At 46.9% G+C, this 18,371-nt stretch overlaps 1 protein-coding gene across 1 annotated transcript in view; it reads left to right on the top strand.

Moving 5' to 3' along the window:
* Nucleotides 1-311: 311 nt before the first annotated feature.
* Nucleotides 312-18,371, top strand: part of ecm2 (extracellular matrix protein 2, female organ and adipocyte specific) — a 28,117-nt gene continuing 10,057 nt past the window's right edge. Inside the window, exons 1-9 of the mRNA XM_083660641.1 lie at nucleotides 312-490; nucleotides 1,121-1,273; nucleotides 8,275-8,466; nucleotides 9,294-9,556; nucleotides 10,361-10,465; nucleotides 10,780-10,872; nucleotides 11,629-11,875; nucleotides 16,226-16,341; nucleotides 17,489-17,624. Of these exons, the coding sequence (XP_083516767.1) occupies nucleotides 370-490; nucleotides 1,121-1,273; nucleotides 8,275-8,466; nucleotides 9,294-9,556; nucleotides 10,361-10,465; nucleotides 10,780-10,872; nucleotides 11,629-11,875; nucleotides 16,226-16,341; nucleotides 17,489-17,624 (1,426 nt within the window). The 5' untranslated portion in view covers nucleotides 312-369. The remainder of the gene's footprint in view (nucleotides 491-1,120; nucleotides 1,274-8,274; nucleotides 8,467-9,293; nucleotides 9,557-10,360; nucleotides 10,466-10,779; nucleotides 10,873-11,628; nucleotides 11,876-16,225; nucleotides 16,342-17,488; nucleotides 17,625-18,371) is intronic.

Here is an 18,371-nt window from a genome sequence, read left to right as displayed (position 1 = left end):
AGATCCAGTGAAGCCTCCAGTGGAGATCCAGTGAAGCCTCCAGTGGAGATCCAGTGAAGCCTCCAGGGGAGATCCAGTGAAGCCTCCAGTGGAGATCCAGTGAAGCCTCCAGTGGAGATCCAGTGAGGCCTAACGAGAGGAGATCCAGTGAAGCCTCCAGTGGAGATCCAGTGAAGCCTCCAGTGGAGATCCAGTGAAGCCTCCAGGGGAGATCCAGTGAAGCCTCCAGGGGAGATCCAGTGAAGCCTCCAGTGGAGATCCAGTGAAGCCTCCAGGGGAGATCCAGTGAAGCCTCCAGGGGAGATCCAGTGAAGCCTCCAGTGGAGATCCAGTGACGCCTCCAGGGGAGATCCTGCTCTGTGTGCAGGGATGAGGAGGTGTCTGCTGCTGGCCGCTCTGTGGCTGCTGCTGGCTCTGACCCAGGCCAGGACCAAACCTCACAACCGAGAAGGAGACGCCCACCGGGGGAAGAGGAGGAGGGCGGGACAGGGTAGGACTACCACTCTGACTTGAGGAGGGCGGGACAGGGTAGGACTACCACTCTGACTTGAGGAGGGCGGGACAGGGTAGGACTACCACTCTGACTTAAAAAGGGAAAGGGTTTGTCTTCTGTGAGGCTTGTCCACTTGATTTGTGACACGCGAGTCTACACCGCTCATTGTTTACAGTCTGATTAGCAACTTGAGACATGAGAATGGAGTTGGAGTGGAACATTTCTCCACACAAACATCGATACCTTTTTGGAGGCGTTTTCAGTCCAGGTGATGTTACTTTACAGATATCTGCATAATGACGCATCATCTCTCAATGTCTGCAAGTTGCTAATAGGACTGTAAAGTTTGTGTTAACAATGGCCGACGCACGGAAGAGGTATCTGTGACCAGAGACCCCCAAACAAGCCGTCGCCCCCAGAGTCACATGGTCATCAGACCAAAAGACTATGTTCTCCAGGTTGTTCTTGATGAAAGATTCCAATGCATTTTTATGTTGATGTTAAATTAACATGAAACTTAAAGTGTGTGTGTGTGTGTGTGTGTGTGTGTGTGTGTGTGTGTGTGTGTGTGTGTGTGTGTGTGTGTGTGTGTGTGTGTGTGTGTGTGTGTGTGTGTGTGTGTCTCAGCGGGCCGAGCTGGAGGAGAGCGTTCCAGGCCACTGAACATCAGACCGGTTCCCGGTCCGAGAGGCCCGGTCAGTCCAGGAGAGAAACTAGGAGGAAATGCCGGGTTCCTCCAGATCCAGGCAGAGCAGCCCTCCAGCCTCAACCTGATCCCAGGTCAGTCACATGATACAACATTATCTATCCCAGGTCACTGACATGATACAACATTATCTATCCCAGGTCAGTCACATGACTACATTATCTATCCCAGGTCAGTCACATCCCTACATTACATATCCCAGGTCAGTGACATGATACAACATTATCTATCCCAGGTCAGTCACATGACTACATTATCTATCCCAGGTCAGTCACATCCCTACATTACATATCCCAGGTCAGTCACATCACTACATTATCTATCCCAGGTCAGTCACATGACTACATTATCTATCCCAGGTCAGTGACATCACTACATTATCTATCCCAGATCAGTCACATCACTACAACATTATCTCTCCCAGGTCAGTCACATCACTACCTTATCTATCCCAGGTCAGTCACATCACTACCTTATCTATACCAGGTCAGTGACATCACTACATTATCTATCCCAGGTCAGTCACATGACTACATTATCTCTCCCAGGTCACGATGTTAAAACAACCTTTTGTCCACCAGACTGTGTTCAGATTGCACATCACTGTTTTTAGAGTTCTCAGGTCAGATCAGATCTTTATTGTCCTCTGAGGGGAAAATCAGTTTGCAGTAGAAGGCAACAAAAAATACAAACACAACATACATGAGGACATGGAACGTTGCAACATCAACAACCAACCAAGGAAAAATAATCTGTTCGTTAAAAATTCAGACCATCGGAGTGATAGGCATAATAAAAATAATGTGTGTGTGTGTGTGTGTGTGTGTGTGTGTGTGGACTCAGGCAGGCTTGCATATTTTACTTGTGGAGTTTGTTGAAAGTATGATGGTAATTGGATCCAGAGGCCTGCTGTTAAAATGAATATTGAAAGCAGATGCATGAGGCCATAATTGACTAAATAAACATCAAGCTGTTTAGAAGAAGATGTGAAACTAGTGATGGAGACCATCAACTCATTAGGAAAGTGTTTACCGAGGTCATCAATCAAGTGAGAAGTAGGGCCATTTTCCCATTGACTTCTTCTGATGTCTGTCCTGACTGGAGGAAGTGGAGAAGACAGCGTGAAGATGTCTGTCCTGACTGGAGGAAGTGGAGAAGACAGCGTGAAGATGTCTGTCCTGACTGGAGGAAGTGGAGAAGACAGCGTGAAGATGTCTGTCCTGACTGGAGGAAGTGGAGAAGACAGCATGAAGATCACAATCACAATCACTTTTATTGCCACAATATGCAACATTATAATGTACATACGAGGCATTTGTCTTGGTGTCAGTATGCAGCATAGTGGTCATGTCAATATTCAGAGAGAAAGGTTTATAGATGACTTACAATACATGTGTGATACATTATCATAACACTTATTAATAATGTACAAATGTATATTAATGTTTTGTAAATGATTAGTTAATCATGAACTGAAGGCTTATAAATGACTTACGACTTCACGTTATTATAAAGTGTTACTGCTGTAAAGTGGCGTTTGATGGGGGGCTCATGTCAGTGAGGGGGATTCAACAGTGTTCAGGGGGTAGTGGGGTTTGTGGGGGGGGGTTGGTAGGGTCCTTGGTAGAGGGGGTAGTGGGGTTTGTGGGGGGTGTTGGTAGGGTTTGTGGGGGGTGTTGGTAGGGTCCTTGGTAGAGGGGGCTTTTGGGCCTTGTTGATGAAGCTGATGGCAGTTGGGAAGAAGCTGTTCTTGTGGCGAGAGGTTCTGGTCTTGACAGACCTCAGTCTCTTGCTGAGGGGGAGTGCTTATAGAAGAGTTTGTGGCCAGGGTGGGAGGCGTCAGCCATGATCTTACGAGACCACTTCAGTGTCCTGGCTGTGCAGGTCCTGAAGTCACCTTCTCAACACAGCGGATGATGCGCTGCAGTCTGTTAATGTATTTGAGAGTGGCAGCAGCATATCAGACGGTGATGGAGGAGGTGAGGATGGACTCAACGATGGAGGTGTAGAAGTGCACCATCGTTGCCTTTACGTTGAATTTCCTCAGCTGCCGCACAAAGTTCATCCTCTGCTGTGCCTTCTTGGTGAGAGCTCTGATGTTCAGCTTTTAGGTCCTGGCTGATGATGGATCCCAGGAAGCGAAAGGACTCCACAGTGTTGACTGGGGAGTCACCCAGGGTGATGGGGGAAGGTGGAGCTGTGGTATCTGTCCTGACTGGAGGAAGTGGAGAAGACAGCGTGAAGATGAGTGTCCTGACTGGAGGAAGTGGAGAAGACAGCGTGAAGATGTCTGTCCTGACTGGAGGAAGTGGAGAAGACAGCGTGAAGATGTCTGTCCTGACTGGAGGAAGTGGAGAAGACAGCATGAAGATGTCTGTCCTGACTGGAGGAAGTGGAGAAGACAGCGTGAAGATGTCTGTCCTGACTGGAGGAAGTGGAGAAGACAGCGTGAAGATGTCTGTCCTGACTGGAGGAAGTGGAGAAGACAGCGTGAAGATGTCTGTCCTGACTGGAGGAAGTGGAGAAGACAGCGTGAAGATGTCTGTCCTGACTGGAGGAAGTGGAGAAGACAGCGTGAAGATGTCTGTCCTGACTGGAGGAAGTGGAGAAGACAGCGTGAAGATGTCTGTCCTGACTGGAGGAAGTGGAGAAGACAGCATGAAGATGTCTGTCCTGACTGGAGGAAGTGGAGAAGACAGCGTGAAGATGTCTGTCCTGACTGGAGGAAGTGGAGAAGACAGCGTGAAGATGTCTGTCCTGACTGGAGGAAGTGGAGAAGACAGCGTGAAGATGTCTGTCCTGACTGGAGGAAGTGGAGAAGACAGCATGAAGATGTCTGTCCTGACTGGAGGAAGTGGAGAAGAAGACAGCGTGAAGATGTCTGTCCTGACTGGAGGAAGTGGAGAAGACAGCGTGAAGATGTCTGTCCTGACTGGAGGAAGTAGAGAAGACAGCGTGAAGATGTCTGTCCTGACTGGAGGAAGTGGAGAAGACAGCGTGAAGATGTCTGTCCTGACTGGAGGAAGTGGAGAAGACAGCGTGAAGGAAAGAAGAAGGTTGCAGGACCGCTCGTCCCTGAGGCCCCAATCAGCCTGTTTATTATTACAGGATAACGTGATGACGTCATCACATTCCATCTCACACACACACACACACACACACACACACACACACACACACACACAGAGGAAGACAACAGGACTGAAGACTGAAGTGTTCAGTGGGGACGTGACGTGACCTGAGCTGACCTGTGTGAGACAAGTCACCTGACAGCCAGAACGGAAGAGAGATTTTATAGATGGTTTCACAGGAATTCTGTTGCTAGGGAAACAGTTTGGAGTTTGGACCCAAACATATTTCCTGTCAGCTACTGTATATTAGCAAACACTGCAAAAGGAAATGATCTTGGGTCCATTTTGAATATTTATGTTGTGAAGATGGAACAAACAGTCTGTGGAGACTAAACATGATGGAACAGTCTGTGGAGACTAAACAGTCTGTGGAGACTAAACGCTGATGGAAGTGGAAACAACATGACTTTGCATTGAGAAGCCAGACTTGTTCTGTGCTCGGACACACCGGAGAGGAAACTTTCCATCTATTCATGTTTATGTGTGAGTCTCTACTCCAGAACACACAGTCAACTGTCTGTCTCTAGCCCTAGTCTCTACTCCAGAACACACAGTCAACTGTCTGTCTCTAGCCCTAGTCTCTACTCCAGAACACACAGTCAGCTGTCTGTCTCTAGCCCTAGTCTCTACTCCAGAACACACAGTCAGCTGTCTGTCTCTAGCTCTAGTCTCTACTCCAGAACACACAGTCAGCTGTCTGTCTCTAGCCCTAGTCTCTACTCCAGAACACACAGTCAGCTGTCTGTCTCTAGCTCTAGTCTCTACTCCAGAACACACAGTCAGCTGTCTGTCTCTAGCTCTAGTCTCTACTCCAGAACACACAGTCAGCTGTCTGTCTCTAGCCCTAGTCTCTACTCCAGAACACACAGTCAGCTGTCTGTCTCTAGCTCTAGTCTCTACTCCAGAACACACAGTCAGCTGTCTGTCTCTAGCTCTAGTCTCTACTCCAGAACACACAGTCAACTGTCTGTCTCTAGCTCTAGTCTCTACTCCAGAACACACAGTCAACTGTCTGTCTCTAGCTCTAGTCTCTACTCCAGAACACACAGTCAGCTGTCTGTCTCTAGCCCTAGTCTCTACTCCAGAACACACAGTCAGCTGTCTGTCTCTAGCCCTAGTCTCTACTCCAGAACACACAGTCAACTGTCTGTCTTTAGCCCTAGTCTCTACTCCAGAACACACAGTCAACTGTCTGTCTCTAGCTCTAGTCTCTACTCCAGAACACACAGTCAACTGTCTGTCTCTAGCCCTAGTCTCTACTCCAGAACACACAGTCAACTGTCTGTCTCTAGCCCTAGTCTCTACTCCAGAACACACAGTCAACTGTCTGTCTCTAGCCCTAGTCTCTACTCCAGAACACACAGTCAACTGTCTGTCTCTAGCCCTAGTCTCTACTCCAGAACACACAGTCAGCTGTCTGTCTCTAGCTCTAGTCTCTACTCCAGAACACACAGTCAACTGTCTGTCTCTAGCCCTAGTCTCTACTCCAGAACACACAGTCAGCTGTCTGTCTCTAGCCCTAGTCTCTACTCCAGAACACACAGTCAACTGTCTGTCTCTAGCCCTAGTCTCTACTCCAGAACACACAGTCAGCTGTCTGTCTCTAGCTCTAGTCTCTACTCCAGAACACACAGTCAACTGTCTGTCTCTAGCCCTAGTCTCTACTCCAGAACACACAGTCAGCTGTCTGTCTCTAGCCCTAGTCTCTACTCCAGAACACACAGTCAGCTGTCTGTCTCTAGCCCTAGTCTCTACTCCAGAACACACAGTCAACTGTCTGTCTTTAGCCCTAGTCTCTACTCCAGAACACTGTTACCACTTTCAGACAGACACGGTTCTGGTTCTGGCTCTGGCTCCGTTCTGGAGTCTCAGAACCTTGGTGCTTTCTGGCGAACCAGCCCGTGTTCACACCAGTTTAAGCGGAACCAAAGTGGGAGGACATTATTCGGTAGTCCTTCATTTTTTTTTTTTTTTTTTTTTAAGTTTATTAATTATTTGTTCTGGCGTTTGAGTGAACCCAGCCTTGGCCATCTCTTCTGCAAGTTCGGCATATGACTTGCTCTTTCTTGTACTGCTTTCTAGCTTTTCGTGAGATTCAGTAGATGCCCAAATCGCCACTAAACATTTGGTTTCCTCAGGAGACCACTTCAAATTATTTTTCTCTGTGTTGTCACTGCCTTCTTCTCCTTCCTGCTCGTTTTCACAGCCTAGAATGAGACACGCCCATTGATGATGTCACGGTTCCCAAGGAAAACCAACTATTTTTTGGTTCCGCTGAGAACCAACTTTTCAGGTTCCGAACCAATTATTTTTTCGGTCTGAACGCGCCGGCCAGTTCAGATTAGGGTTCTGGAACCGGAACCGGCACGGAGCCCTGCCGGTGTGAAAGCCCTAACAGTCAACTGTCTGTCTCTAGCTCTAGTCTCTACTCCAAAACACTGAGTTACTGTGACACAGTCAACCGTCTGTCTTGAACTCCGCCTGCACAGTAACGTAACGTAATGACACGTTCCCTGACAGAAACCAGACAGACACATCCAGAGGATATTTTAGAGATAAAGGTAAAGCTGTAAAGTATGTGTCAGGTGAGATGACAGGGTGACAGCAGACACACCTGAGCCTCTTACCTGCACAGACTGATGACAGCACCTGAGCCTCTTACCTGCACAGAGCATAGCATACTGTAGCATTACAGACTGATGATGACAGAGAGGGGAGAGTTAGACCAACTCGACAGGACACAGTGCGCAGCATAGAGAGCAAGTCACAAGTCTGTCTCTAAATGCTTCACTCAACTAGAGACTGAGGACAATCTCTTGGCTTTCATTGTTAAAACTGGGTGGAAACACATAGTAAAAAAAATGCATTGCAGAACCTTTAGGGCGTCTTTAGGGCGTCTTTAGGGCGTCTTTAGGACGTCTTTAGGGCGTCTTTAGGGCGTCTTTAGGGCATCTTTAGGGTGTCTTTAGGGCGTCTTTAGGGCGTCTTTAGGACGTCTTTAGGGCGTCTTTAGGACGTCTTTAGGGCATCTTTAGGGCGTCTTTAGGGCGTCTTTAGGGCGGCGCTACATAAGTTGGGCGGTGCAGAAGTGGTGTGCTTACATCATTTCCTTGACGTGTAAACACTGTGGTACAGTACTGGGGCGTCCGGGTAGTCCGGTGTAGCGGTAGATTCCCTGGCTACCAACAAGAGGGTCACAGGCAGGTTCACGCCCCCGTGTTACCTCCGGCTTGGTCGGGCATCCATACAGGTTACAGGCACGATTGGCTGTGTCTGCGGGTGGGAAACCGGATTGAGGGTATGTGTTCTGGTCGCTGCACTAGCGCCTCCTCTGGTCGGTCGGGGCGCCTGTTCGGCGCGGAAAGGAACTGGTGGGAATATTGTGATCCACCCATGTGCTACGTCCTGCCGGTGGAGCTCTCCGCTGTCAGGTGAAAAGAAGCGGCTGGCAACTGTGCATGTGTCGGGAGGAAGCATGGTGCTAGTCTACGGCTCTCCCCAGATCGGCAGAGGGTGGGGCAGTGACGGGGGCAGCAGGGGGGAAATTGGGCAAAAGTACAATTGGGGAGAAAATGTGAGAAAAATCTGAAAAAACCCACTGTAGTACAGCAACATGTGCATTGTAGGACGGCTCAGAACTGAAGAAAACTCCTTCAAAGTAGTGAGTTGATGTTTGTGGCAGAATTAAATGTAATGTTGCTCAGGACGTTTTAAAAAGCTCTCTCCGTGTTACAAAGTGATTCTCTGTATCTCCAGTTTGTTTCATTACAGTTTTGATGAATTCATTCTAACTAACTGTACTGTGTGTGTGTGTGTGTGTGTGTGTGTGTGTGTGTGTGTGTGTGTGTGTGTGTGTGCGTGCGTGCGTGCGTGTGTGTGTGTGTGTGTGCGTGTGCGCGTGCGCATGTGTGTGTGTGTGTGCGCGTGTGTGTGTGTTGTTTCAGGTATGCAGGGCCAGTGTGTGTACCAGGGTCTGACCATGTTTGAGCAGGCGGCGTGGTCTCCTAAGCCCTGTGTGAGGTGCCTGTGCTCTGGAGGTCAGGTGCGCTGTGAGGAGCTCACCTGCCCCCAAACACACTGCCACTTCCCCTTCACTCCCCCCGGGCAGTGCTGCCCCCTCTGCTGGGAGGAACCAGGTACAAACAACATGTGGCAACATTCAGAGGCAAAGTTGCAGATAATCATACCCAGAAATATCTGAAAAGTTTCACTCCAACATTTAACCTGAATCAGGTAGTTTAGAAAGACTTTTCTACCTGAAATCCACCGTTTTAATTCACAGATGATTCATCGCAACAGTAACAACGCAACAGTATCACAAGTTAGCTGTGTTTTTCTTACTTTAGAATGAGCCCTTTATATCTACATAAGATGGGGGGGGGGTCCTCTTCCATGGAGGCCGCCATGTTTCTACAGTAGCCCAGAATGGACAAACCAAACGCTGGCTCTAGCGGCCGCTGTAGGTTCTCCTACATTGAACGGTATTCAGTAGGTTACAATCTGCAACCTCAGCACTAGATGCCACTAAAAACAACACACTGGTCCTGTAAATGATATCTGCAGAAAGACCAGCTCGACCTCACTGTGACATGTGTGTGTATTGATTGTTGATCATGGACATTGATCTAGTGTTCTCTGTAGATGAGCTTGCTGTAGCTGTAGTAGTGTCTAGTGTTGATGGTGGTGCCTGGTGCAGTGTCAACACTGTGTTAACCTGCCTGTCTGTCTCTCTGGGGAAATCTGGGTGTCTGTCTGTCTACAACACTAACACACAGCCGTCTGTCTGTCTGTCTGTCTGTCTGTCTGTCTGTATCAATCCATCTCTCTCTCCATCCCATATCTCTCTACCTCTTTGGGAATTCTTGAGGTTTTTCTACTTTCACCCTCTTTGTACTTTGTTCTACCTTTATCCTTTGTACTTTTTTTCTACTTTTATGCTTTCTACTTTGACCCCTCCCCCCAGGCCCTGACCTGGGCCCTGACCTTTCTGGTGACTCCCCAGTTCTCAATGACCCCGGTGAGGCCGTGACCCCGCTGACCCAGGAGGAGCTGCAGCGCCTCCTGTGGCTGGAGGAGGAGGAGGAGGAGCAGCGCGAGGAGGAGCGTGTCAGGAGGAAGGAGGAGGAGAAGAGGAAGAGGAGGAAGCAGAGGAAGGAGCAGGCTGACCAGCAGAGGAAGCTGCTGGAGGAGAGGAGGAGGCGAGAGGAGGAGGAGCTCAGGCTAAAGGTGAGAAATGCAGCCCATATAGCCAGCCGATCGGCAATACGGTCCCGCTCCCTTTCAGGGGAAAAACACAAGCAACTCGCCATTGACTTCAATGTAAAATAGCGGTAGCTTACAAAAAAATAAAAATAAAAATAATCTATAGGGGAAAAAAACAATTAATTTTGTTTATAAATGACCCATGACATGACAATATATTACAACTCGGCCAGCCATAGAATGCGTAAGATCCATAGTATCTGTAAGATACATGGAAAATATGAATTTGATCCATCTTCAGTCATGTGACTTAGGGTGGTTTCACACTGAGGACGAGGGACTGTTTCACACTGAGGACGAGAGACTGTTTCACACTGAGGACGAGAGACTGTTTCACACTGAGGACGAGAGACTGTTTCACACTGAGGACGAGAGACTGTTTCACACTGAGGACGAGAGACTGTTTCACACTGAGGACGAGAGACTGTTTCACACTGAGGACGAGAGACTGTTTCCAAGCACACTTGTCCCCAAACTGACCCAAGGTCTGGTTTGTTTGATGAGTGTGAACGTAACGTTGCATTCCGCACCTGGGCATGGAACAGCGAACCGTGACAGGGTCCACTTGAAAAGGTGGTCCGGGGAACGCTTGGGCGTGCCCGGGCCCGGGCCCGGTACAGTTGCGAATGTGAATGCCAACTATACCAAACCACGGAAGTGGACTGCTATTTCTTTACTGTGTGCGATGGGCGTCGTTAGGTCTGGACATTGTGTTATGATTAGCCCTGGATCTAAAAAGAGAAATCCACGTCTGCATCCCTCCTGCAGGTGGCGAGAGAAGAGCAGGAGTGGAGGAGGCAGATGGAGGAGGACCAGGAGAGGAGGAGACAGGAGGAGGAGGACAGGAAGCAGAGGGAGGCAGCGGAGAGAGAGGCGAGTACGGTGGCCCTGAAGTGCCAATCAAAACCACAACAAAACACTCGGCAGTTGAGCTGGGTACCTTTGCTGGTAGAATTTAATGTTGTGTTTTCTGCTGTGGCTGCGGTTTCTGTTTTGCCATTGTGATTTCTGATTCATTTTCATGTTTTCTCTTTTGTTCCTTTGATTTGCAATTTGTTGTTTTATTTGCCGCTGTTTTTTTTATTTGTTACGTTTTCCTATTTGCTGTTTCTTGATTTGATGTTTTATTTTATCGTTGTGTTTGATTTGCTGTTGTGTTTTCCTGTTTGCCGTCATGTCCACCCTAGGCGAAGGAGCAAGAGAGGAAGCTGGAGGAGGAGGTGCTGAGGGAGAAGCTGCTGGCTCTGGAGGAGAACGGGGAGCAGGAGGAGGAGGAGGAGGTGGAGGTGTGTATAGCCACTTTCAGACATGAACTCTGGATTATCTCAGGGTAGCTCAGGAAAGGCATTCCCCCGGGCATTACCTGGAGTGTACCCTTTCACACCTGAGGAACACCTCCGGTGTAGAGAGTGTGTTTGGAGGGAAGGGGAGGTGGAGGTGGAGACGTTGTGCTGTGCTGTAATGTGCTGCAGGAACCACAGTGTTTATGTGAGGCAGGCTACATCAGAGATATATTTCAGAAAGCAATTCTCCACTCCATGAAAAAGGTGGGCATCATATTGTGATGACATGACAATTGCCAGGTAATTGTAATATATGCTGACTGGATTACTAAATGTGACTTTGCTTACATGAACCATATTGTGATATACATTGGTATCGAAACTGATTATCGTGATATTGGTTTCAACCGTATCGCCCAGCCCCAGTTTACACTGTTTGTTTGTTCTGCTCTCGACCTTCTCCGCCTGCTCTCGCTCCTCTCTCTCTCTCTCTCTCTCTCTCTCTCCAATATAAGATTGTTCAATCCTGTTTCTTGATAGTGCTTCAATAGCTAAACTCAAATCTGAAACGAGGAACCATACTAGGCATGTGTGAAAACACCCTAGACACAAAATGGCTGCTGTGAAAAAGGCCCATTGAGATATCTGCAATGAGACAATTGTCCTAGGTGGAATGACATGGTGGATCTGTGAAATGTTCTTTTCGACTAGGAAGAATTTGTCTATTAAAAATGTACAAATGGCTTTCTATAGGTGTGGCTGAGAGGAGACGTGTTTCAGATGTTACCAGACGAGCCGGAGGAGGAGGAGGAGGAGCCTGACCTGCTCCCCAAGCCCATACCCAGACCTCCTGCTGCCAGGGAGGACGAGGATCAGGCGGAGGTGCTGGCACTCCCTCCAGGCTGTGAGATCTCTGACGTCACGCTGACCTGTGAAAACGCCAGACTCACATACTTTCCTCCTCTGTCCATCCCAGGCCTGAAGTCCCTCAGCCTGGAAGGTAAGCTAAAGGTGCTGACAGGGTTCTGGAAGGTAAGCTAAAGGTGCTGACAAGGTTCTCTGGAAGGTAAGCTAAAGGTGCTGACAGGGTTATAAGTCCCTCAGCCTGGAAGGTAAGCTAAAGGTGCTGACAGGGTTCTGTGCAGCCTCCACTTGGAGCCACTAGGTGGCTTGTGGTACACTCATGTCCATTACATATGACGCTATCGTGTTGTTTACCAAGAACTTGCAATCATGTCGGTGGGGGGACATTTTATTGTCGCTCCATTTCAAAACTCATTCCGGTGAGGTGAGCCTGCAGAAGGCTTTGCTAGATGAGGGACGCGATATTTTTTTTCCCATGATGGCGAAGGCTAGGCGAAGGCATGACCCGCCCCTCTCTGCCTCTGATTGGCTGACTGTACTCGGCTGCTCCCACCCTTCTTCCAGGCGAGCCAGAAGTATCTCAAACGTGAGCAGCAGGTGCAAAACAATCATTAAATCAACAAGCATGAGAGATACTTCATTATATGGAACGTTACAATTGCAAACCCTATATCTGAGTTATTTTGGCCTACTTAGCCTATTGCACAGACGTGTAATTTTTTCTTGTCATTCCAAATTTAATCACATTGTTGCTCTGATTAAGTAGAAGTACAGTTATTTGTGTAAAAAAAAGACTGGTAAAGCAGAAGTACTGATTCAACTTAATTACTCAAGTAAAAGGAAAAAGGTACAGGCTCTGAAATGTACTCAAGTATAAAAGTAAAAGGTTTTCTGTGCAAGGCGAATATTAATATAATTCAAATACTATTCAACTTAAAAGGTCCCTTCAAAACATATTTTAAGATGCATAAAGACTATTTTAAGATGCATAAAGACTATACTTTAATCTTCTAGTCTTAATCACTATGGCCCACTAGCTCAGAGAGTTGGATTGCTGTCTAGCAGTTTGGAGTCTCCGTCACCTTTGAGGTTGTGGGTTCGATCCTCAGTCAGTTTTGAATGTCGACAGCGAGAGGAAAGAGTCATTTAAAGCCCTGAGAAAACCTCATTCAATCAGTCTGACTTGGTGGCACAGAGAGTAGGCTTGCTGCCTGGCAATATTGAGACCTCAGCCACTTTTGCGGTCGTGGGTTCGAGCCTCAGTCAGTTTTGAATAATGACAGGCAGAGGGAAGAGACAAGAGCGCCCGGAGAAGAGCTGTGAGTGTGAAGGGCAGCTGGTGGTGTGAAGGAATAATACACACAGTGACACCGGGGCCAGAGGTTGTGGGTTCTAATCCCGTTCAGCTGGCACTGCCTGGATCTAAGGGGGGGGATGTTCTCCCCCCCTGACCTCTGCAGAGACATGAGCTGAGGGTTATGAGACAGAAAACCACAGAGAGCTGAAATTTTACTGACATGGGAAGTACGTTTTATGTTTGTGTGATGTGCATTGCTGCTTAGGTGTAAAAAAAAACTTTTTGAAAAACTGCTCTAGACTCAGTATCCATGTCTGGATCTGTCCATTTCTGTGGATCTATAGGAGGCGCTGTGTCACTCTGTGTATCTGCCTGTAGGAGGCGCTATGCTGGTGATGTTAAAGACAGGGCAGTGTTGTAATATGTCTCCTCCATCGGGAATCAAACCAACATTCTACCTGTCAGACAGAGACAGTGACACAGCAGCTCAGCCGACTGAGCTATGAGCTGTTGGGAGTTAAGCTTCTGATTTCTACACACTGTATTCACACTGACAATAACACAGAGCATAAAGAGTGAGACAGGTGAGATTTGTACCAGTGAGTTGAGCTAGAGTCAGGGACTGACTAGTCTCCTTCATCAGCTTATTTCTATCAGTATTCAAACTACTGGTGATGATAAAGAAGGATCACTGCTGCAGCTTATAATGTGAGCACTTTTTAAGAAATTGCCTGAGGCTGGGATTGAACCAACAACCTTTGCACATCACTCAACAGTCACATGTTTATCTGAGTGAGCTATAATCCACTTGCTCTTAAGCTCTTATCATATTTAGTCAACCTCATCCTGATTTTATTTAGTCAAGTTTTCGTCCACTAAGTGTCTAAGTATTTTCATCTCATCTTAGTCAAAGAAAACCGTAACTATTCATTAGAATTTCCAAACTTATTGTAAAGATATATTAATCTGTTATTCTGGAATTGTTTTAAGGTTTGAATGTGCAATACAGACACAGATGTTTAACTTCTTCTTCTCTTCTGATTGGATCTCTTCCCAATTCGTCCCTCCCTAACATTTTTAGTCTAGTTTTCACCAGTGAAAATAGGTAGTCGACTAACATTTTTCCTCATAGTTCTCGTCTACGAAATCAACACTGCTATGGATGCATGTCTCCACCTAGTGGTGCACTCCTCTTCCAAACTCACACACACTTTTCCACAACTACACCATGTATCTGAAACAATGTTGACTTACTGTCAATCTCATCAAAGTTTCTGAAGACCATCTCCACGTGATCCCACTCCTCCATAAAGCTGCATTTCCCAATGAAGGGCTGGGCAAACACCACATACTGATACATATTTCAATTCAAATACATGTCACTCTTGTGTTAGAATGAGTAAATGGGCATTGACACTGTTTTTATATAACCCTTGATCAATTCTCATTCATCTTTTATCTTTTCTTTTTTATTTGTCTGTAGGCTACATACGTGCGCTGCCAAGAGTAGCGGCAGCATTCTAAACCAGAGACCAGACTATATCAAAAACATAAACACACAGTGGCGTCTTTCATGCATGCTAGCAAGCGAAACTGCTGTCTGTCTGACCACAGACTGTAGAAAGAGACGCAGGATAACCAAGCGAATGTGATTGGATGAACGTTTGACCCTAGGCCAATCACAGGCAGAGAGGGTGCCCCCAGCCTTCGCCATCATCCGGAAAAAAATATTGCATGAGGGACAAGCACTGTTAAATGAGGAAATTGCATTTCCTCATTCCTCACAACAAGTACGTCCAATCACAGCTCTCGTGCTGGTCACGTCACGTCCGCGTCGACGCCGCGGAGTCACATTTTCGAGGAGCTGCAGAGCATAATTTGCGCTTAAGGCCAGGTTCCAGTTGTACTGGGAACTAGGAATGTACCAGTTGACGTCACGGGAACACTCCCCTGTGACATCACCTGAACTGGGATTTCCTGCTCTGAACTTGGGGGAGCCTCACCAGCCCCGACCTCAAAATCCAAGATGTCAGCTCCACGCTTCAACGGTGAAAGCTGTAGTGGATTCAAGATATTTATTGTCACTCCATTGCACAAGTACTGTACACACGTGTGAAATCCTTATGCTAGGGGCTCCATTACAAGACATAGTGCAAGTACAGTAGCTACATAGTCACAACAGTAATACTTATGTATGTAAATAAGACAAATAAGGTAGTAACACTGTTCATTAGCATGTCTGTCTTATTTGTGTCTCCTTAAGAGTGCTTTCACACTGGCACGCCCGGTACCGTTCCCGAGCACACTTGTCCCCAAATAGACCCCAGGTCCGGAACGTTTGATTGGTGTGAACGTTCCATTCCGTGCCCGGGCTTGGAACGGGGAACCGTGACCAACCGGGTCCACTTGAAAAGGTGGTCTGGGGACGGAACACTTGCGAATGTGAACGCCAACCGTACCGAAACACATAGACAACACACGGATTCCAGGCGTAGCTGATGACGCAAGTGTACTCTGTGAGTGTTCCGTTCCGTTCCCGAGTGCCAGGGTGGGAATTTCGTCATTTTAGGGCCATCTGGCCTTCAGCATCACAACTTTCTTTAGGGCACAAGGTCACATGCCAGGGCACAAAGGCCATTGCTCTATTGACATGGTGAAGAGCGATTTTTCTGAAATGTGTGTTAAAATGATTCATTTACACATCTTTTTGCATAGGGCAGGCTCCGGAAAGCAAAGAGTATTTTAGCTTCTTCTGGACATGTTCTTGTCGGTGAATTTAATCTGTTGCCATCTGGTCGTCGTTATGTGTTGCCTGCTTGCAAAACTTACCACCATTCTAAATCATTTATTCCCTCTGCTATCAGACTTCTAAATGCTAAATAGATTGTACGGGTGGGAATGTCCCTTATTACTATTTACTTTATACTTTTTTTTTTACTGTGCATTGTTCCTTTTACGGTGTAACTTCACGTTTTAACTCCATGGCGTACTCGCTCGCTTGTTTGTGTGGATGACGTTTCTGTGTTTTGTATACAAGCTGCTCTAAATTAAATTGCCCCTTGTGGGATTCATAAAGTTGTTTGAAGTTTGAAGCCAAAATGATGAAGATTGTGTCCAACGTTGGACACAATCTTCCTGCCTGTTGGACCTCTGGCTCCAGTAGAACTAACCCATCTGTCCTGACTGCAGGCAACAACATCAGCAGCATCCCAGAGCAGGCCTTCAACGGCATCCCCAACCTGGAGTGGGTCAACCTGGGCAAGAACCATCTCACCTCCCCCGCCATTGCTGCTAACGCCTTTAGAGTGAGACGACTTTACTCACTAACCTTTAAAGCTATATAGTCTCCCCCTTCTGGCAGTAAGAGTCCGTGCGCTGCATTAATGTGCTGTCGGAAAAAATGAGTTTCCGATAACTAGGCTTGGGCAATATTCAAAATATTGCACTACGGTCCGGCCAAAATATCAGGATATAAGATATTATCGTGTGTGTATGGAGGTTGGCCGTTTTGTTGATTTTATTTCTTCTACATTACATCATATTTGTTGGCTCTTAATGATAATAAATTATTAAAAGAAAATCGTATTCTTAATAATAATAGCCACAAAATATGATTTTACTACTCAAGCAAAAACTACAACTGTTTGGTGTAATCTGCTCATTCCTGCTATTTCCAGGAAAACATAAATACGTTTGTTTTCTATCCTACCATAGCTTTCTAAGTTTAAAAGTTTGTATGGTTGTGATCTAAGCAGCACATGTGCCGTGGAAATAAACCAAAATAATATCACAATATATTGTCCCAAGCTATAGTTACTACTAACTATAATACTAACCCTAAATCAGTCTGACAGGATGGTCTTTATAGATGCTGGTCTGTGTGATGCAAGCTCAGAGAGATCCAGACGACCACAGGGTTGATGACAGTTTATGGCCAGTGATCAGAAATAGAAAGTTAGTGGTCAAATATCATTGTCAGTCGCTCCTGCGGGCTAAATGTGACGGGCAGTTTCCAGGGAGGGCTGGATATTGGTATTATAATGCAATCAAACAAAGAGGAAGAAGATGTGTTGAGCTCTTCTGCAACCTACAGCTGTGATGGTCCAGAGGAGCTACAGGCAGAAGAGAAATACAGCAAGCATAATTCTAGACTTTTGAAGCTACCTCCCTGGTAGCTTGAGGTTGGTAGGTCACCTCCCTTAGGGAGGTGAGCAGGTGGCATCCTTACCAGATGGCCGAACCACCTCAACTGGAGCAGTGGCTCTACACAGAGACCCTCACAGATGACTGAGCTTCTCACCTTGTCCCTAAGGGAGATGCCAGCCACCCTCCTGAGAAAACCCATTTCGGCCGCTTGTATCCACGATCTTGTTCTTTCGGTCATGAGCCATCCTTCATGACAACTTGACATTGCATTACCGCTTAATACCAATACAAACTGTGTGTGTTCAGGGTCTGAAGCTGCTGAGCCGTCTGTACCTGGACGGGAACGTTCTAGAAGCCGTGCCCACTCACCTCCCCCCCACCCTGCAGGAGCTCAAGATCAACGAGAACAGACTGAGAGAGATTGATGACAGCAGTTTCCATGGTAACGCTTTAACGTCCCATAATACATATAACACGTTAACATCATCCCATTGCACATGTCCATACTGAGATCCACTTGAAATGACAAAACTACCATATGCCCATACCTACACCATACACACAATACAAAACAGTCGATCATACGCCCATACGACACCATACACACAATACAAAACAGTCGATCATACGCCCATACTACACCATACACACAATACAAACCTGGCTATCATACGCCCATACTACACCATACACACAATACAAAACAGACTATCATACACCCATACGACACCATACACACAATACAAACCGGGCTATCATACGCCCATACTACACCATACACACAATACAAAACAGTCGATCATACGCCCATACGACACCATACACACAATACAAAACAGACTATCATACACCCATACGACACCATACACACAATACAAAACAGTCGATCATACGCCCATACGACACCATACACACAATACAAAACAGGCTATCATACGCCCATACGACACCATACACACAATACAAACCTGGCTATCATACACCCATACGACACCATACACACAATACAAACCTGGCTATCATACGCCCATACGACACCATACACACAATACAAAACAGTCGATCATACGCCCATACGACACCATACACACAATACAAAACAGGGGATGCTATTAACAAAGATCGTATTGTTTTGCAAATGATTTGGTGGCCCACTTGCAATACCTCTGCGACCCACCAGTGGGCTCCG

Source organism: Poromitra crassiceps, assembly GCF_964638095.1.
Source record: "Poromitra crassiceps genome assembly, chromosome: 25".
NCBI classification, from domain to species: domain Eukaryota; kingdom Metazoa; phylum Chordata; class Actinopteri; order Beryciformes; family Melamphaidae; genus Poromitra; species Poromitra crassiceps.
This window is presented reverse-complemented; position numbering and strand designations above follow the sequence as displayed.